Below are 18992 nucleotides of genomic sequence, written 5' to 3' on the forward strand. Positions count from 1 at the left end.
GTAGGTTAATCCTCTGCCTGTGGCCCCGGCATCCCATATGGGCACTAGTCCTAGTCTTGGCTGCTCCTCTTCCGATCCAGTGCTCTGCTATGTCCTGCAAAAACAACGGAAGATGGCCCAGGTGCTTGGGCCCCTGTACCCACATGGGAGACCCACAAGAAGCTCCTGGATTTTGGTTTCAGATCAGCTTAGCTCTGGCCATTGCAGCCAATTTGGGGAGTGAACCAATGGATGGAAGACCTTTTTCTCTCCTTCTTAATGTCTGTAACTCTACCTCTCAAATAAGTAAATAAAATCTTTAAAAAATATTTCTTTGCTGATGTTTTTCATTCAATAATTTGCCCATCTGAGCTAGATACGTGGTGTAAGATGATCTACATTTATTAATTTTTTTCCCAAACAACTAAGAAATACCTATTAACCCTTTTTAGTGCTAGTCTTACCCTTTCGGCTATATTTGATATTGCTGACCACTCCTTTTGAAAGTGTAACATCCTGGGGCCAGCACTGTGGTGCAGAGGGTTAAAACCCCCGGCATCCCATATGGGCACCGGTTCTAGTCCTGGCTGCTCCACTTCCGATCCAGCTCTCTGCTGTGGCCTGTGAAAGAAGTAGAAGATGGCCCAAGTCCTTGGGTCCCTGCAACCACATGGGAAACCTGGAAGAAGCTCCTGGCTCCTGGCTTTTGATTGGTCCAGCTACAGCCATTGAGGCCATCTGGGGAGTGAACCAGCAGATGGAAGACCCCTCTCTCTGTCTCTCTCTCTCTCTGTAACTCCGTCTTTTGAATAAATAAAGTAAATAAAAAAAAAAGTGCAACATCCTTTGTGATCCAATGGGGAGTGGTTCCAGTGCCTCCTGGGGATACCAAAGTCTAGGGATCCTCAACTGAATCATACAAAATAGCCTGGTGCTTACCTACAAGCTAACTGCGTCCTGTGCACTTTATGGCATCCCTAGATTGCTTATAGCACCTAATACAATGTAGATGCTGTGTAAACAGCTGTTCAGAGAAAAATATCTTTCCATGTTCAGTACAGACACCACCCCTCTCTCCTGAGTACTGTGGATTGTTGGTTAAATTCATGCAGGCAGAGCACCCAGAGTGGAGGGCCAGCTGTGCGTCCGTCGTGGCTACCCACTCTCCACTGGCTCTGCTACACTCTTTTTTTTTTTTTTTTTTTTTTTTTTTTGTTTTTTTGACAGGCAGAGTGGACAGTGAGAGAGAGAGACAGAGAGAAAGGTCTTCCTTTTCCGTTGGTTCACCCCACAGTGGCCGCTGTGGCTGGCGCGCTGCGGCCTGTGCACCGCACTGATCCAAAGCCAGGAGCCAGGTGCCTCCTTCTGGTCTCCCATGGGGTGCAGGGCCCAATCACTTGGGCCATCCTCCACTGCAATCCTGGGCCACAGCAGAGAGCTGGCCTGGAAGAGGGGCAACCAGGACAGAATCTGGTGCCCCGACCGGGACTAAAACCCGGTGTGCCGACGGAGGATTAGCCGACGGAGGCGGAGGATTAGCCTAGTGAGTCACGGCGCCGGCCTTCTACACTCTTGTGACAGACTTTCAGGCTCCCTTCACAGTGCTGCTTTCTCTACAGCTTCTAAGACTGATTTCCATCCTTCATTCTTCTCTTTCTATATGCTCAATCACTAATCTTCCTCTTGATCACAATTCCAGAATTTTGAATGAACCTTGTTTTTGTTTGTTTGTTTGTTTTTGATCTTCAACAGAAATTCCTACTTGTATTCCAGATCTGTTTTTAGTCACTAATTAACTCAACATCCATCAAATAGGAGTTGAATGCTTACTTTGCAAGCACTCTTCTAGCTTGGGGTATAAAATGCCTACCCTTGTAGAACTTACTTTTTTTTATAGATTTATTTTATTTATTTGAAAGACAGAGTTACAGAGAGAGGTAGAGACAGAGAGAGAGAGAGGTCTTCCATCCACTGGTTCACTCCCCAGATGGCCACAACAGCCGGAGCTGAGCCTATCCGAAGCCAGGAGCCAAGAGCTTCTTCCGGGTCTCCCACGTGGGTTCAGGGGCCCAAGGACCTAGGCCCTCTTCTACTGCTTTCCCAGGCCACAGCAGAGAGCTGGATCAGAAAAGGAGCAGCTGGGACTAGAACCGGCGCCCATATGGGATGCCGGTGCTTCAGGCCATGGCTTTTAACCCTCTACACCACAGCGCTGGCCCCCCGTGTAGAACTTACATTCTGATGGTGAGACTGACAATATTGTAAGTAGCACTCCACATTTCAGGCAGTGATAAGGGCTATGAAGGAAATGAATGTAGTCAAGGAAGTTCAAAAGTGTCTGTGGGTGGATGTGAGGGTTACGGTTTTCAGTTGTGTTATCAGAGAGAGCCTTACTGAGAGGAGGACATGTGTGCAAAAAGCTGAAGGAGACAGATGAAGGAGTAAGCATTGTTGGAAGAACAATGCAAGAAACAAGGAAAGCAAATGCAAAGGCCCTGAGGCCAGATTGTGCTTGGGTTGTTCCAGGAGCAGACTGAATGAAGAGGAAAGCAATAGAATTTAAGTAAGAGGTACCTGGGGCCAGATCACGCTGGGCCCTGCTGACCATTTCATCATCTTTACTCCAAGCTGTTTGAGGGTTGTCAGACTAAACATCACAAGTTCAATGGCCTCCCCTCTTTCATTGTCCACCTTTGTGACAGAACAGACAATTACTGAGAGAAAAAGTAAACTGTTACATAGTTAAGTTTTCCTATGGTTAAAATTTCCCAGCGAACTTTACCTGGAGCTCCTGGCAGACAAAGAATGTTGGCAGCATTCCTTCTTTCTTTTACTTTATAATAGAAGTCCCCAGCTTTTCCTGAGGTCCTTTCCCACCCACTTCTGCCCCTGTGAGTAGATGGTAAAGTGAGTTTCTTCCATCTGTCTAGCCATATTGCTTATTAGATAAATAGATTTCAAATTTAGATCTTGCAATTATAATATGGTGTGTGAAGTGGGTTAATACTAAAATACACACACATGGACACACACACACACACTACACCTGGTGAATTTTGAGAACTCACAATGCCAAGTTCTTTTATTCAATTATCTAACATGTAAATGTTGGACAAAATATGGCTGTTTTCCAAATACTACAAATTTATGGATGATACTACTTCAGATTTTTTTTTTTTTTTTTTTGACAGGCAGAGTGGACAGTGAGAGAGAGAGAGAGACAGAGAGAAAGGTCTTCCTTTGCTGTTGGTTCACCCTCCAATGGCTGGTGCGGCCAGCGCGCTGCATTCCCAGGCCACAGCAGAGAGCTGGCCTGGAAGAGGGGCAACCGGGACAGAATCCGGCGCCCCGACCGGGACTAGAACCCGGTGTGCTGGTGCTGCTAGGCGGAGGATTAGCCTGTTGAGCTGCGGCGCCGGCACTACTTCAGATTTGAATGTCTTGTTTTCCTCTTTGTCTAGTTAACCTTTCATTAAGTTGGTAATAGCTTCTTGCCCTTCAAAGCCACCTCAAATCTTACCTTTTCTCAGAAGTTTTTCCTAGCACCTGAGTTGGGCTGTGATTGTGTAACATTTCTATTTTTACCCCATGATCACATTTTTTACCGTAAATACTTGTTAATCTGTCTCCTTCACTAGATGGAAAGTTTCTTGGGAGCAGGCAAGCTGTCTCTGTAACCTCTGATGCCCAGAAAGTGACACAGTGACTGGTATGAGCAAACAGCCGATCAATGCGTGGTGAAAAAATTAGTGCCCTCTGCAAATGGCTGAGCTTTAATCACCCACACAGAGAAATGAAGGGTTTTGTTGTTGTTGTTTGGAGGACCTTTAAATCCACAGTATATCAACATTAAATCGTAAATAGTGTTTTAGGTTTGAAGGTGACTTTTTTTAGATATGAGGGTTATTTTCAAACCTACAACATCTAAGTGCCTTAAGGGTGAGAAATAGGAGCTGGCACTGTGACATAGTGGTTAAAGCTGCCACCAGCAGTGCCTGCATCCTATATGGGTACCTGTTCAAGTCCCGGCTGCTCCTCTTCTGATCCAGCTCTCTTGCTATGGCCTGGGGAAGCAGTAGAAGATGGCCCAAGTCCTTGGGCCCCTACACCTATGTGGGAGACTTAGAAGAAGCTCCTGGCTTTGAATTGGCATAGCTTCGGCCTTTGTGGCCAACTGGGGAGTGAACCAGCAGATGGAAGACTTCTCTCTCTCTCTCTTCCTCTCCTTCGCTCTCTGTGTAACTCTGATTTTTCAAATAAATAAATAAAGAAATATTCTTTTTTAAAAAAAGGGTGAGAAATAGTTTCATTGTTTTAGCACTAACTCATGTTAGTGGAAAGGTTTTTCAGAATTGTATCTAGATTACTGTTGTTTGCCACTTTATTCTCAGTTGCTCTACAATTTTTCTACTCTATCCAGGTATCCTATCAGATCCTGTGCTTTTCTCACTTAAGCCTCAAGAAAATTTTGAAATTTATTCTACATAGGCATTGTGGTGGGTGAAATTGTGTTTTTCCCCTGTTCCGTCCCCCTCCCTCCCCAACTCATTTGCTGAAATATTAACCCCTAGAATGTGGCCTTATTTGGAGAGGATAGGTTAGTCACAGAAGTAATTAAGTTAAAATAATTGATAACCCAATAACCCAATATGACTGGTATCCTTATGAGAGGGAGATGTTTGAAGACAGACATGTGTAGAGTGAAGGTGATGTGAACAGACGTAGGAGAGGATGTTCATCCACAGTCAAGCAGAGAGGCCTGGAGCACTTCCCTGCCCTTAGTTTAGTGAGAACCAGCCCTGTTGACACCTAAATTTGAGACTTCAGCATTCAGAACCATGAGATGAGAACTTCTGTTGTCCAAGGCTCCCGATATGTGGTGCTCTGGTGGTGGCCAGTGGAGGGTATTGGCTTGGCTGGGTGAAGCATATGTAGATAGTTGGGAAGGCATGACTCCTGAGTCCATGAGGAGGTTTCTGGAAGAGATCAGCATTTGAGTCTGCCAACCATGTAAAGATGATCGTCCTCACCAGTGTGTGTGGGCTTCATCTAGTCTGTTGAGGGCCTGAACAGAGCAAAACGGCTGAAGAAAGGTGGGCTTGCTCTAGCCCTCCTGGAGCTGGGGCATCTTTTCCTGCCTTGGACATCATCAGTCCAGGTTGTCCTGCCTTCAGCCCCTGGGACTAGCCCTAGCAGCCACTTGAGTTCTTAGGTCTTTGGTCTCAGATTGAGAGTGACACCACTGGCTTCTCTAGTCCTGAGACCTTTGGAGTTGGATGCTAGCACAGGACCAACTTCCCTGGGTCTCCTGCTTTGTCCCGGGACTCCTCAGCTTCCATAATCATGCAAGCAATTCCCCTAATAAGTACCCTCTCTTCCATCTAGCTGTCCTGTTGTGGTCTGTTCTGCTCTATTCTGTCTAGTCTATCTTAGCCCATCCTAGTCTCATTTATCTTCTTGGGTGCTGTCGCTCTGGAGAACCCGATCCAAATAGCAGGGAACACATCCATAGCAGGCTAATACAGGAGTGTCATTTACACTCTCAATGGCAAACGTGGTGGACTGACTCCAGGTTTGACTGCTTCCAAAGGCTTTTCCTTTTCAAAGACTTTCTCAGCATCTCCAGCTTTTGGTGAGGAGTGTAAGAAGTCCAAACCCATGCTACTGAAGAAACTTTCTCTGCATTGTTTTGTCACTAATGTAACTAAACCCTCTTTGTTATTATGTAAATGTTTATTTGGTATTCTGACAATGAAGTCTATAAATATGTTCCTTGCTGAGTGGAATACTATTTCTTTTATATGCCCCCATTATTGTGTGGAGAACAACAAAGAGAGAATATGTTTGGAAAGAATGTGGATAAGCTCATGGCTATAAACACACTCTATGTGCCCCTGACTCCTGAATTTAAATCTCCAGCCTGTGCTGTTCCTCTGAATTCCAGGCTTCTGTACCCCAGTGATCACTTGGATGCCCCTTGCATGTCTCCAATGAAAAATTATCCTAAACTGAGTTTCTAAAGATCTGCCACCACCCCCACCTGCCCCCAGTCTGCTCTTCTCACTGAAGGCAAACATCTCAGTGTGCTCCTTGACTTTCCTGTCTCCAACCCTGTATGTGGTTGGCTGAAAAATCTTGTCAATTATACCTTCAAAATTTGTCAGGAATTCCAGCACTTGTTACCATCACTTCAGCCACCTGTTCTGGCCTCAACTGTTGTGTTCATTGTCTGGGTTGAGAAGAAGCTGGAGCGATTTACAAAGCCGTGTGAGATCACATCACTCTACTCAGAACCTTCCAGTGGTCTCCAAACTCATTCCAAGAAGGAGGACAAAGTTCTTGCTATAACCTGTAAGCCTCTGAGTGTTCTACACCTATTAGTTCTCATACATCATCTACTAATCTCTCCCTTGGATGTTGTGGCCATACTTCCATGCTTTTCCTGAACAACCCATGCATGCTTCTCCCAAAACCTCTCAGTTTGCTGCGCTCTTTCTCTCCAAATATCTGTACAATTATTTCATTTTGTTTAAGTCTCTACTTGGATAATCATCTCCCTCTCACTCCTCCTGGCTTTAGCCCTGATATTATCTGACACAGAGTGCACTTTACTTATTTATCTTAGGTATGTTCAGCTTCTCCAATTAGAACGTGAATTCTATGAGAGCAGATGTTTTCTTATTGCAACATAGTAAAGTGCCCAATAAATTTTGGATGAATAGTAACTACTTTGTCCTGGTTAGAAAGACGGCTTCACAATACCATCTTCTCTCTAGATTTGTAACGATACTTTGAGAACGTGCTCGGAATAGCCACATTTCAAGGCTTTCTCCATATCAGAAGGCTTGTCCCCAAACTTTCTCATTGTAGACAGATTCTGGAACACTTTTTGTGTAAATACTGAAGTATTTAGATGGGGCAAATGTTTGGTATATTGGTGAAGATGCTGATTGGGAAACCTAGGTCCTTTATATCACACTTTATATCAGTGTGCCTGGGTTTAAGTCCTGGCTCCCCTCCTAATTCCAGCCTCCTGCTGATGCATAACCTTGGAGGCAATAGGTGATGGCTCAAGTCCTTAGGTTCTTGCCACCCATGTGGGAGACCCAGATTCAGTTCCTGGCTTCTGGATTCTGGCTTTGGCCAGGCCCAGCCCCAGGCATTGCAGACATTTGGAGGAGTGAGCCAGTAGACAGATGCTTTCTCTCTGTCTCTGCTTCATCAATCAATCAATCATCAAATCAATCCTCTTAGGCAAATACCTAATTTTATCCAGTTTCTGGTAACTACATTATATGAAGCATGAGAGCACTCATAAATTCTGCTGGTATTCATTTTTGAAGCAAGAACATCTTTTTTTTCTTAAGTTTTTTTTTTTTTTTAAAGAGAGAGAGAGAGAGAGAAAGGTCTTCCAACAACTGGTTCACTCCCCAGTTGGCCACAACAACTGGAGCTGTGCCGATCCGAAGCCAGCAGCCAGGAGCCAGGAGCCAGGAGCCAGGAGCTTCTTCCGGGTTTCCCATGTGGGTACAGGGGCCAAGGACTTGGGCCATCCTCTACTGCTTCTCCAGGCCATAGCAGAGAGCTGGATAGGAAGTGGAGCAGCTGGGACTCGAACTGGCACCCATGTGGGATGCCAGCACTGCAGGTAGCGGCTTTACCCACTACGCCACAGCGTTGGCCCCAAGAACATCTTTTAAAAATATTTTCTATGTATACATATATTTAAAAGACCATGAGCATCTTTTTTTGTTTGTTTTTAAAGAGTTTATTTTTTTATTTGAGAGGCAGAGTTACAGACAGAGAAAGGAGCAAGCGAGAGATCTTCCATCCACTGGTTCAGTTCACTCCCCAAATGGCTGCAATGGCTGGGGCTATGCCAGGCCAAAACCAGAACCCTGAAGATCCTTCAGGGTCTCGCTCATGGGTGCAGGGGCCTAAACACTTGGGCTATCCTCTGCTTCTTTCCCAAGCATGTGAACAACGAGCTGGAATGGAAGTGGAGCAGCTGGAACTGCACTGGAGTCCATATGGGATGTCAGCCTTGTAGGCAGTGGCTTAACACACCGAGCCACAGCACTGGTCCCTAGCAAGAACATCTTGAAGCAAATTATTCTTTAGACTGATTTATCCACATCAGACATTGTAGAGCAAGCATTTATTTAGTGGATACAGATATTATTAAATAATTAGCAAAGCGAGAGTAAGTAAATGAAGTAAGTAGCTATCTTTTCTATTGTTATTGGATGACTGTGAGCTCCTTGGATCCTGGAATAGGGGTTATCGTATTCAGCTTTGATCTTAGCACCCAATATATTACTTGACCCCTAAAATGCATTCGGTATTTGATGGATGCATCACAAAGGCTTCTCTTAGCTCTCAATGCCTTTTACGTTTTGGTTCTCCAATGTCTCTGCCGTAATTATTACGTCAAGCCCAGTTTATGAGCCTCCCAGCATTTGCTTGGCCAGAGTTTTCTGCCTGATGTTAGTACCATGCTCCAGGAACATTATACCAGAATAGCATCCTTACAGGTTGCAGAAAAGATGTTTCAGTTTCACAAGCGTGAGGTTTGTTGAGCTCTGTGACTGCCTTGGTGGTAGTGGCCAAGATGTCATGATGTGCCATTTGCTCCAGGTTTCTCATATTGCTTTTGGGCATGACTTAATAAGCCTTGAATTCCCAGCCTTCTTTCCCGAGAAGGCCACACACTGCAGACTCCAGGTGGACACTTGAGGAGTGCCGTTGACTTCCATTCACCTGTTGGCTCAGCTCATGCTTGAGTAACGCCACTGCCGTCCGGAGATCTGGCTTCCCTGGCTAGCTGCCTGGAGAGGCAGTTGGCACGGCTGAGAAGTGCGGGGAACTTCATGTCTCCTGCAGAACACTTGAGCTGATGGGAACCAGGAGCTCCATTTCTTGCCCTTCCCGTCATATGATTCCAAAATACAAGTGCTCTCTTGAGACAACCCACAAGACTGAGCAGCCCGCAGCAGTCTTTGTTACAAAGCTGTGGGCAGCTCAGTGGCATATCTTCTTCTTCTTTTTTTTTTTTTTGACAGGCAGAGTGGATAGTGAGAGAGAGAGAGACAGAGAGAAAGGTCTTCCTTTTGCCGTTGGTTCACCCTCCAATGGCCGCCATGGCTGGCGTGCTGCGGCCGGTGCACCGCGCTGATCCGATGGCAGGAGCCAGGTACTTCTCCTGGTCTCCCATGGGGTGCAGGGCCCAAGCACTTGGGCCATCCTCCACTGCCTTCCCGGGCCACAGCAGAGAGCCGGCCTGGAAGAGGGGCAACTGGGACAGAATCTGGCACCCCGACCGGGACTAGAACCCGGTGTGCCGGCGCCGCTAGGTGGAGGATTAGCCTAGTGAGCCGTGGTGCCGGCCGGCATATCTTCTTGATTTTGACCTACCTCCTTCCCTGCCTTATATCTCCTTTCCCTTCATTCATATTTCTGGGGAATCACTGTTCTAAAAGCCTCTCCATTAGGTTCTGTTTTCTGGGGTATGTAGAAGAAAATATCGCCTTTGTGCCTCTAAGCATATGGCACCTTAGAGAATTCTACGTGGTGCTTACTTGTGCTGTATATGTTCTCATATTTTTTTTCGTGTTCTTCCTTTCCACTCTCTTGCACAATTTGACTGAAAACAAGTTCTCGGCCTTAACACCCTTAGGGTATTGGATAATAATAGCTGACTACATCCCAGCCACTTTTACAGCCATTTTTACCTCATCACCTTTTTGCTGAAGGGGAAACTGAGCTTGTGACATTTAATAACTTGATCAAAGTCACATGGTTAGCAAATGGCAGCGTGAACTGCAGAATTCATACTTTCAAAAAAAGATGTATTTTTTATTTGAAAGGCAGAGCTACAGAAAGAGAGAGAGAGAGAGAAAGACAGAGACAAAGGGAGAGACAGAGAGAAAAGTCTTCCATCCACTGGTAAACTCCCAAAATGGTTACAAAGCTAGGAGCTGGGTCCATCGAAGGCCAGGAGCTAGGAGCTTCTTCCAGGTCTCCCATGTGGGTGCAGGGGCCCAAGGGCTTGAGCCATACCCTGCCGCCATCCCAGGCATATTAGCAGGGAGCTGGATTGGAAGTGGAGCAGCCAGGACTTGAACTAGTGCCCTTATTGGATGCCAGTACTGTAGGCGGTAGCTTTAATCACTATGTGACAGCACCGGCCGGCCCCAGAATTCACATTCTTAAGGACACGGTTCTTTCAATAAGCCCCAGCCAGGACCTGGCTTCCCTGGAACCAGAATACAATAGCTACTCTCTTTCAGGAGGATATAGGTTTGGGATGGCCATACTTACAGCTTTTTTTTTTTTTTTTAATCAAATGAACTTAACAGGCAGGGGTTTAAATTTGTAGATAAATTTTCCACAAAAGAAGGGAAAGGTGGCAACCTTTTCTTTTTAATATTTTATTTATTTATTTGAGAGGTAGAGTTACGGATAGTGATAGGGAGAGAGAGAAAGGTCTTCCATCTACTGGTTCACTCCCCAAATGGCCACAACAGCTATGACCGGGCCAGACCGAAGCCAGGAGCTAGGAGCTTCTTCTGGATCTCCCACTTGGGCCATCGTCTGCTGCTTTCCCAGGTGCATTGGCATGGAGCTGGCTCAGAGGTGGAGCAGTTGGAACTTGGACCAGAGCCCACATGGGGTGCTGTCCTTGCAGGCGATGGCTTTACACACTATGCCACAATGCCAGCCTTGCTGTGTCTCTTTTTATGCCAGTACCATGCTGTTTTAATTCTGACAGATTTATTACGTATTTTGAAATGAAACGTGATGCTCCCAACTTTGTTCTTTTTGCTTTATTGTTTTGCCTCTTTGGGAACTTTTTTGAGTCCATATGAATTTTAGGATTTTTTTTTTCTATTTCTGTGAAAACTGACATTAGTATTTTGCTAAGAATTGCATTGACTCTGTAGACTGCTTTGGGGACTATGGACATTTTAACAAAATTATTTCCTTAATTCCATGAATGTTTGCTATCTATTTGTCACCTCCCATTTCTTTCACAAACGTGTTTTAATTCTCAGTGTAGAGATCTCTTACCTCCTTGGTTGAATTTACTCCCAAATACACATTTAAATGTTATTTTAAATGCTGTCGCTCCCCGTCTTCGTGGAGGAACGACACAGGACCCTGCACTGTTCTTTTGTCTGCTCAGCCCTCCCCAGGTTTGCTGCTGGTTCTTCCCGGGTTGGCTACCAACCCTTCCACCTCCGTGGAAGGGCGGTTCCCCCTGCCACATTCCCCACTTCCTCGGGGGAGCGGCACACGGCCGGCCGGCTCTCTAGGGGGCTACACAGGTGTTCCCTCAGATGTTCCCCTTAGATGTTCCTCGTGCATGTTGTCTCTCTCCTCCTTTACAGTCCTCTTCCGCCAATCCCAACTCTGCTACCCACACGCCTAGCACGCCGCTCTCCTCCAATCAGGAGCGGCTCTTGCAGCTTGTCAAGTTGGTGAGAGGCAGCTGGGTAGAAGCTGTACGCTCCTCTCCCAGCGCCACATTGTGGGAGAGCAGATGCATAGAATAAGTCTTAATTCCAGTAACAGTATAGTCCGAGTTGCTCCCCACAAAATGCCATTGTTTTCATTTCTTTTCTGGATAGTTCATTGCTGCTATGTAGATTTTTGCATGCTGATTTCTAACTTGTATCTTTACTGAACTTATCTGTTTTTAATATTTTTGTGTGTTATGAACATTTGATTGGTACCTTGAGCCCATATGCACTATAGCTTGCCTGATCTATGTATTCTACCATCCTAAGATTTGGTTTTAGAACAGGTGGTCTTAAGTGAATGAAGATTAGGTTAGTAGGCACCTGATTTAGAAATTTAGCCTCTTGCATCACACACGCATTCTTCCAATTCATCAAACACATCTCAAGTCTCTTGCATGTCATGTTTTATCTGTTCATCATGTATCTTTCGTCTTCAGAACTGTCATTACTATCCAAGGCACACTTGTATTCAAATGAAACACTTCTCATCATTTTCAATTGTGATTTTTACTTTTCTCTCCACCACAATTCCACCCTTTTTCACAGGAAAGTTTATTACTTCAGCATTTATCACTTAGTATGTGCTCAATTAATTCACAGAACATCTCAGATTAAAAAGCAGCAGCAGTCCATCATCAGAAATGACCCTACAAATCAAACGGCTCCCTTGACTTCCGTGGACGAAACGGTTGCTTTTGCTCTGTTGGGTTTTTAGAACTGTATTAACAAGATAAACATTCTGAAAGGGTTTTTGATTTCACTCCCTGGGTGCAAAACACTTTCTTAAAATCACTTCCTTCTTCCATGCCCTGAGGAAGTGCAACGCAGCTTTCTACCGTCACTAAGCTAGCTGAGACACATCCCATGTGTTTTAGGTAGCAAGGATCTTCTTGCTCTTGACTTACTTTCACAGCGTCATTTTTTTTTTCTTACTGCTATTTAACAATTCGGGGGCCCTATTTATATGCCAAGGTTTCGTTGCTGAATTCCGCAGCCATCTTCATATTCCGGAGAAGTTTCCAAAAAACTTCTCCGCACCTCGACTCCCTCGCAAGCTCCTGCGGGGAGTGAGTGGGGCGCCCACTCAATGGGGTATCCACCGGAGGCAGCGCTCCGCACGTGTCCGAGGGGCGTAGCCGCCACGGAGCGAAGCGTAGCGGAGTCGTAGGTGCTGCTGCGCCAGCCAAGGGAGCAGGCACCCCTCGCTGGCAGCCCACCAAGAGGATCAAAGGTGGGCGGGCGCAGTTCCGCTGGCCAGCGGCACAGCGCAGGAGGAAGCCCCTCCCGGTTTATATCTCGAGCTGGAATTCCCCACCCCTCCTGCTCCACACCCGCCGAGCTCCCCACAGACTGCCCGCCGCGGCCGCCCACGCGGTGACGTCACCTCGCGGCCATCGGGCGCCCGCCTCGCCGCCCACGCAGTGGGAGCCGGAAGCTCGGGGCGGCGCGCGCGCGCGCGCACGCGCACGCGCGGCGGTGGCCCGGAACGGCGCCGAGCCTGGGAGCTCGCGCACCTGGGGAAAAGCAGGCTGGAGGCAGCGAGCATGCGCGAGGCTGCCGCGTGGCGCAGGCGCCGTGCCTCGCTTGCGGCCAGAGATCCGGTTCTCCGAGTCCGGGCTGGCGACGCGTCGCGGGCGGCCCCGGGGAACTGGCGGGTGGGAGGAGGAGAGCGGGAAGGAGCCAGACCTTGGCGAGGGCGGGTTTGCTTCGGAGGTGGGGGGAGGGTTGGGTGCACGGATCCTGCCGTGTCTGTGTGCTTGGGTACGCCCCAAGAGTTTGGGATGTATTTGCGGGAAGATACAATCAAGCAACGTCGGCAAACCGCGATGCGTTCATTCTAAACTGAGAACATGCTTAGACTACACGCCCGGAGCCTGGGGCCGGGTCTCCCCCGAGGGCTGGCAGCGTACCTGTTTGCCAGGCACCGGGCAAAGACTTTACTGGATTCTTGTACTCTCCTGCTGCCACCAGCAGTCCCGTGGTGCAGGCAGTACGGGGTCCCCAGAGTACGTGGGGAGGGGGAACACCAAGGCTGGGTGAACCTGCGTTCAGGTCTCGCGGCTGGAAAGTGGTGGCGTTGTCTGGGAAGCTCAGCGAAGTCTCGACTGGGTGACAACGAGACAGCCAAGACAATGGCAAACCGCACCGGTGGGGGTAGGCTCAGGACGGAGATGTAATTTGGCCAGAGGACAGGACGGTAGAAAGCTACTGGGTGGCGAGGGAAACGGAAGGGACAGCAAAGACTGAAACCCGAGACGAAAGGGAAGCAATTGCCTCACCTGAGCCTGGTTTTGCTAGGCTTGCAGATGGGAGCGCTTGTAATTCCGGCACGGGCTTTTCCTCCAAAGAGGCGGACTCGTCTCTTGCACTTAGGTTTATGCTGCGAGGCCGGTGACACTGCATCTCCGTGCAGCAAGAAGGTACATTCTGTTAGCTCGTTTAACAGTGGTAATCTTCCCGACCGGTGACAGAGATGATGTAAGGTGCAGAATTTATTCTTGGCCCCTGGCTTCGCTGAGAGGGATCTGGCTCTTGCTGATTCCCAACTCCTTGCTGGCTGTAGTAGAGACAGGGGTAAACACCACTCAAAATCCAGTACCCTTTCAGCGCCAACACTCTCAGTGTCTTTAAAAAAGAAGAGAAGATACTGTATCATCTTTGTTTAAAGAAGCTTGGCCCTGTTGACTTACTAATTTGCTCGTGGCTTGCTCGTGGCTTTATATTGTTATCGCTGTAACACACTTAGTACTACTCAATTTAGCAACTGATTAACTACTGGCTTGTATGAGTGCTAGCCTCTAATTGTTTAATGGGTGTAAATTTTATCTCCTAAGCAAGATTGTGAGAGCCCTAGGCTGGCTGTCTGTATCCCTGAGAGCTGATTTAACTGACTTTTTCAAGTGTCTCTTCTGTGTTGAATTTCCATCACCTATTACCCTGCCTGGCACATACTAGGGGCTAAGTGTTGAATGAATCATGCCTCCTGCAGAGCAGGGAACAAGCCTCCTATTTTCTTTATATTTTTCTAGTCCCCTTGCAGAATTACCTTCTCCTGGCATTCAGCAAATGTGTGACTTCATTGCTGTGCCTTTCAGCAGAGGAAACAGAATCTCCCTGTTGCCAACCAAGAAGCAACCCGTGCCCCCAAGAAGCAAGAAATGAGTGTTGATAGATTGATTAGCCTCAGAGATTCCGGACTCTCTTCTGAAACGTCCATCTGCTTTTCCACAATGAACAATATTCATGGCTACTTTGGCTAGGTTGTCTAAGAAATTCTTTAGATTGTGTAATCGGAGTATCTTCTTGACTTCAGAAAGCAAATGATCAAACAAACAAACAAACAAACAAAAAAACCAAAAACCCAAAACCAATCTGCAAAGTGACACCAAAACGCAAAAGCAAACAGAACGTTGTGTTAGGGATCTTATCTGCAAATCTAAGCTGTGTGTTAATTCACAGGGCTTTAAATTTACAGTGAGCGTATACTCAACACTTTCTATATTTCGAAGGAGGTGGCCTGAAAAATGTGTTGGCAACAAGTTTGCCTGAGAATGGTGCTGGTTCTATCTACTTCAAACCAAATAGGCAGGACCTGCAGCACAAAGACCTGGTTCACGGAACTTTCATCCCAGGCAAGCAACCCTAAGCCGCGTCTGCACCAACCTCCTCCTGGCAGTGGGTTCAGAACAGCCAAGACTCAGGGTTGGGGAGGTGACGATGGCTTCAGGTCTTCACCATCTCCATCCAGCGGCTACTAGATGTGGGCCGTCTCCCGGTTTATTGGCGGTGGGGCCCTGGGGACAAGTTCCTGAACATCTGTGTTCCTTTCCTCTTGTAGAATGGGGAGAGTCACCCGGATCCCAGAGCTACGATGCGTAGGTCTGCCACCTGCTTAGTTAAAGCCTGGCATACTGGCCCGCAGCAAGCGCCCTGTTAAATACTGGGCAAGTACATAAGCCTCCACGTCTTCACAGCCACTGGTAACCCCCAACTAGACTGAAACTCTGGAGACGCCGCTGTTTCCGACGACAACAGTCCCCGGACCCACGCACTGTTTGCAGCCGTCTACAAGGACGTGACGCGTCCCGAGGATCTGGGAAGTCCCGACTCGACTCCCCGCCCCCTCGCTGCCCTCCCACCCCTGATCGCGTCGAGGCGAGGAGAGGGCAGGGGGACATGGCCTCCTCCTCCCCAGTCGCCCCTGCCCCGGCGCTTCCTCGAAGCGTTATAGAAACCAGCCCGGGGCGCGCCCGCCTGTCCGGGAACGCCCCCCTGGGGGCGGGGCTGGCGCCGCGCACGCGCCGCGCTGCAGCGCCGCGCCTGCGCCGTGGCGGCGCCGAGGGAGGCGGGGGATTGGTATGCGAGCGAATGTGTGAGGGGAGGGAGGCGTCCCGGCCGAGCGTGGTACTACGGCGAGCGCGGGCCGGAGGGGGCGGGGGGATGCGCCGCGGCGGCGGCGGCGGCGGCGGCGGCGGCGCGGGCGCTGGAGCCGGGGTTTGGCGGCGCCAGAGCAGCGGATCTCGGTGTCGCCGCGGCAGCAGCGCCGGTGTCGCGCACGGCCTGAAGACGCCGTACCTTTCTGCCCCCCACCTTTTTTTTTTTTTTTTTTTAAATAACCGGAACCAATGAACGTAGCTGGGACCCGAGCTCCAGAGGCCGCCGGTGCCGAGGGGACCAGGCTGGCGCCCGGCAGGAGCCCGCAGCGGGGGCGGCCCGAGGAGTCGCCGGCGGCGGCGCCTCACGGAGCGGGCGAGTGGCCGGCGGTCGGGGCGGCCGCTCCTCTTCCGCGCCCTCATCCCGCCGCGACTCCCGGCTCGGCCTCGGGCTGGCTGCGGCGGCGGCGGCGCTGGGCTGCGCTGCTCTTGCTCGGGCTGCTGGTGGCCGGAGCGGCGGACGGATGCGAGCTGGGGCCGAGGCACCTCCGCGGGCGGCGGGCGTCGGGCTCTGCCGGGGCAGGAGCCTCCTCTTCCTCTGCGGCGGCGGGCGAGAGCCCGGCGCTCATGACAGGTGAGGGCCTGGGGGGCGGCGTGCGCGGCCCGGGACCCCCACCCCCCACTCCGGGAAGGGTCCGCGTCCCGGCCGGCAGGCGCTGTCGGACGGCCGCTGCGCGGTCGCGGTCCCCTGCGCTCCGGACGCCTTCCCTTTCTACCCGGACGGACACCCCGCCCTCGACCTGGGCTCTCCGCGGCGCCGGGCTTCCCCGCCCTTCAGTCGGGCTCCCTGGTCTTCCGATCTGAGCACTGCGGCGGTTTCTCTTTCGTGCTGCAGCAGAGCCATCAGGGTCTGCAGGAGACGGGGCTGATTGTTGTCCCCCGGACGCTGCTAGAAAAGTCAGCAGCAGCAGCAGCAGCAGCAGCAGCAATGCGGTAGTGAGTCTGCCTCTGGTTGCTGCTTTTGCAAAGGCAGCGGGCGGCGAGTCTCAGCCGCTCGGAGCACAGCGTCCCAGGGGAGGCTGCTCAGGAGGATTCTTTGAGAGCCATGAAACCTAGTGGTATTCATGGTCCCGTGTTTGTGTGCATACACGTCTGGGTCGAGTGTGTGTGCGTGTGGAGGGGTGCAGGGAGGCCCCTCTACATGATGGAACGTCTTTGCTGGTGGGAGCATCCCTGGTGACAGGGGGTGCGGAAAGCTCACAGGTGACCAGAAATGCACCCAGCGTAGAGTGAGTGCAGGATCTTCGGGGTCTGTGTATGAGCAGCACGATTCTGATCCACCGCACCGGCACCTTTTGGACTATAGAACGTTCTGGCAATTACTGAAAACTTGCAAACATGTTTTGGTAAGATTAAGTAGAAGACTGTATCCTCCAAAAGCCTTCCAGTGTCTTGTACAACAGATCTGTTGTGGTTTAAGTAATACTGTAAGGATCCTGAGATCATTTCTTTGGGAAAAGAAGTGGAGCTAAAGTAATGCTGATTGTTTTTTCCCCTCTTACGAGTCGTATGTTATTATTTTTAAAAGTAGATCTGCCGGTTTTCTGCATTAATTGAAATATTATAAAGGAGAAAGTGGAACAAGATGATTTTCATTAATTAACCAAAGTGATAGTCCAGCAGGCGTCTGGAAGTTAACAGCTGCTCTGAGCAGTACTCTGGAGCCGTATTCTTAGAGCAGAGGTGCCATAGTCTAGGTTCCATGACTAGAGTATTCTTCTAGAAAGTAGACGGATGTTGGTAGACTTGGTCAAGCAATTGGAAGTTGTAGGGTAAGAACATAATCATCAGTGTATTTAACTTTGCCTTGAAACATGTCAAAGCCCCACTGAAGAAGTTGAAACAGCAAAACCTATCACTGGAAGATTTGGATAAAATAATTGCAGTAAAATCAGTATTAGGAGCAGATTGTAACTTGAGTAGGAGGATAGATAGATTGGCTAGTTAGCTGTATGCTTGATACTCTTTTCTAAAGAAAATGTGGCAAATAACAATATAATGAAAAATAGGGATTATCAGGAAAGTGGTGAGATGAGATCTTTAACTGCAAGTTTAATGCCTTATGCATGAGTAGGGGGCAGGGGGAGCAGAAGTATTTTGGCTTCTAGAAGCATTAGGACTGTGGCTTAATTTCTCTAGCAGAAAATTTTGATTAATAGATAATTGGCTTTATCAAAATATAACTGGTAGAAGGGTCAATGATTTGCAAAATTTAGTATTTATTGACCACTAACAAATATATTTGATACTATTTCAGAACTTCAATAAGCTAAGCTATTTCCATTGTTTTAAGGCTTTAACATTTATCTGTTTTATGGTATTGTGAAAAAGGATGAATCTCACTGGATCTAAAGTGATCGATCACATGAGAATGCTGTAGTTTGTAAAGTGAGTTACCACCACCATCACCACCACCACCGTCACCACCTGGGATTACTTCTGATGCTCTTACTCTTCCAGCAGCATTGCTTTTTTTTTTAACAAATTAAAACTTTTATTTAAAGTGTAAGGTCATAAAACTACACAGTGTACAAATTGCAGTAACCTTGATGTTTACATAAATATAGTCAGCAGCACAGCATCTTGAAAAAGGTAAATTGAAAATACATAGTGAAGTTAGAATATCCTGAAAATTTTGCTTGTAGTATATGGTTCTGTAGGGCTCCTTTCCAATTAAGCTTGTGTGAACAGTGCTTTTATGGCTCAATTTGTAAACGTTGTGCTAAGCTCAGACCATAACTTACTAGTGCTGTTGTACACTTCAGAAAGCAGAAATGTAGACCAAACTTGGGAAAATTCTGCAGTGTCATAGATGGAGTAGAGCATCTGTGATAACAGACCTAAGCCTCATGTGACTTTTGAAAATTGAAAATTCTTGAAAGAATTCTGAGAGAACGGTCCTCTGTGTCTCCTAATTAAGGTTGCCATGTAACTGTCAGAATTCTTAAGAGCTCTGTAAAATGACATCCACAATCATTCTTCTATTTTTCTCTCCAGATTATATTTTAAATACTTAACTTTAGAAACTTTCTAAAAGTTTGCACCTTATAAAAAACGT

At 48.2% G+C, this 18992-nt stretch overlaps 1 protein-coding gene and 1 long non-coding RNA gene across 7 annotated transcripts in view; one reads left to right on the plus strand and one right to left on the minus strand.

Moving 5' to 3' along the window:
- Positions 1–15741, minus strand: part of LOC149127703 (uncharacterized) — a 58211-nt gene extending 42470 nt beyond the window's left edge. Inside the window, exons 1-2 of one of the 3 annotated variants that reach the window (XR_016229838.1) lie at positions 15165–15720; positions 13781–14058 (exon numbers count right to left, since the gene is read on the minus strand). This is a non-coding gene — a long non-coding RNA (uncharacterized LOC149127703). Of the gene's footprint in view, positions 1–13780; positions 14059–15164 lie in introns of all 3 variants that reach the window. The other 2 variants (XR_016229839.1, XR_016229837.1) reach the window with 2 other exon arrangements.
- A 246-nt stretch (positions 15742–15987) lies between these two features.
- Positions 15988–18992, plus strand: part of STIM2 (stromal interaction molecule 2) — a 176565-nt gene continuing 173560 nt past the window's right edge. For 2 of the 4 annotated variants that reach the window (XM_002709383.6, XM_008274823.5), the window contains exon 1: positions 15988–16508. In XM_002709383.6, the coding sequence (XP_002709429.4) occupies positions 16127–16508 (382 nt within the window). In that variant the 5' untranslated portion in view covers positions 15988–16126. Of the gene's footprint in view, positions 16509–16736; positions 17281–18992 lie in introns of those variants that run through there. The other 2 variants (XM_070068117.2, XM_070068118.2) reach the window with 1 other exon arrangement.

Source organism: Oryctolagus cuniculus, chromosome 2 (assembly GCF_051225735.1).
Source record: "Oryctolagus cuniculus isolate XC-2025 breed Fujian yellow rabbit chromosome 2, ASM5122573v1, whole genome shotgun sequence".
Classification (NCBI taxonomy): Eukaryota; Metazoa; Chordata; class Mammalia; order Lagomorpha; family Leporidae; genus Oryctolagus; species Oryctolagus cuniculus.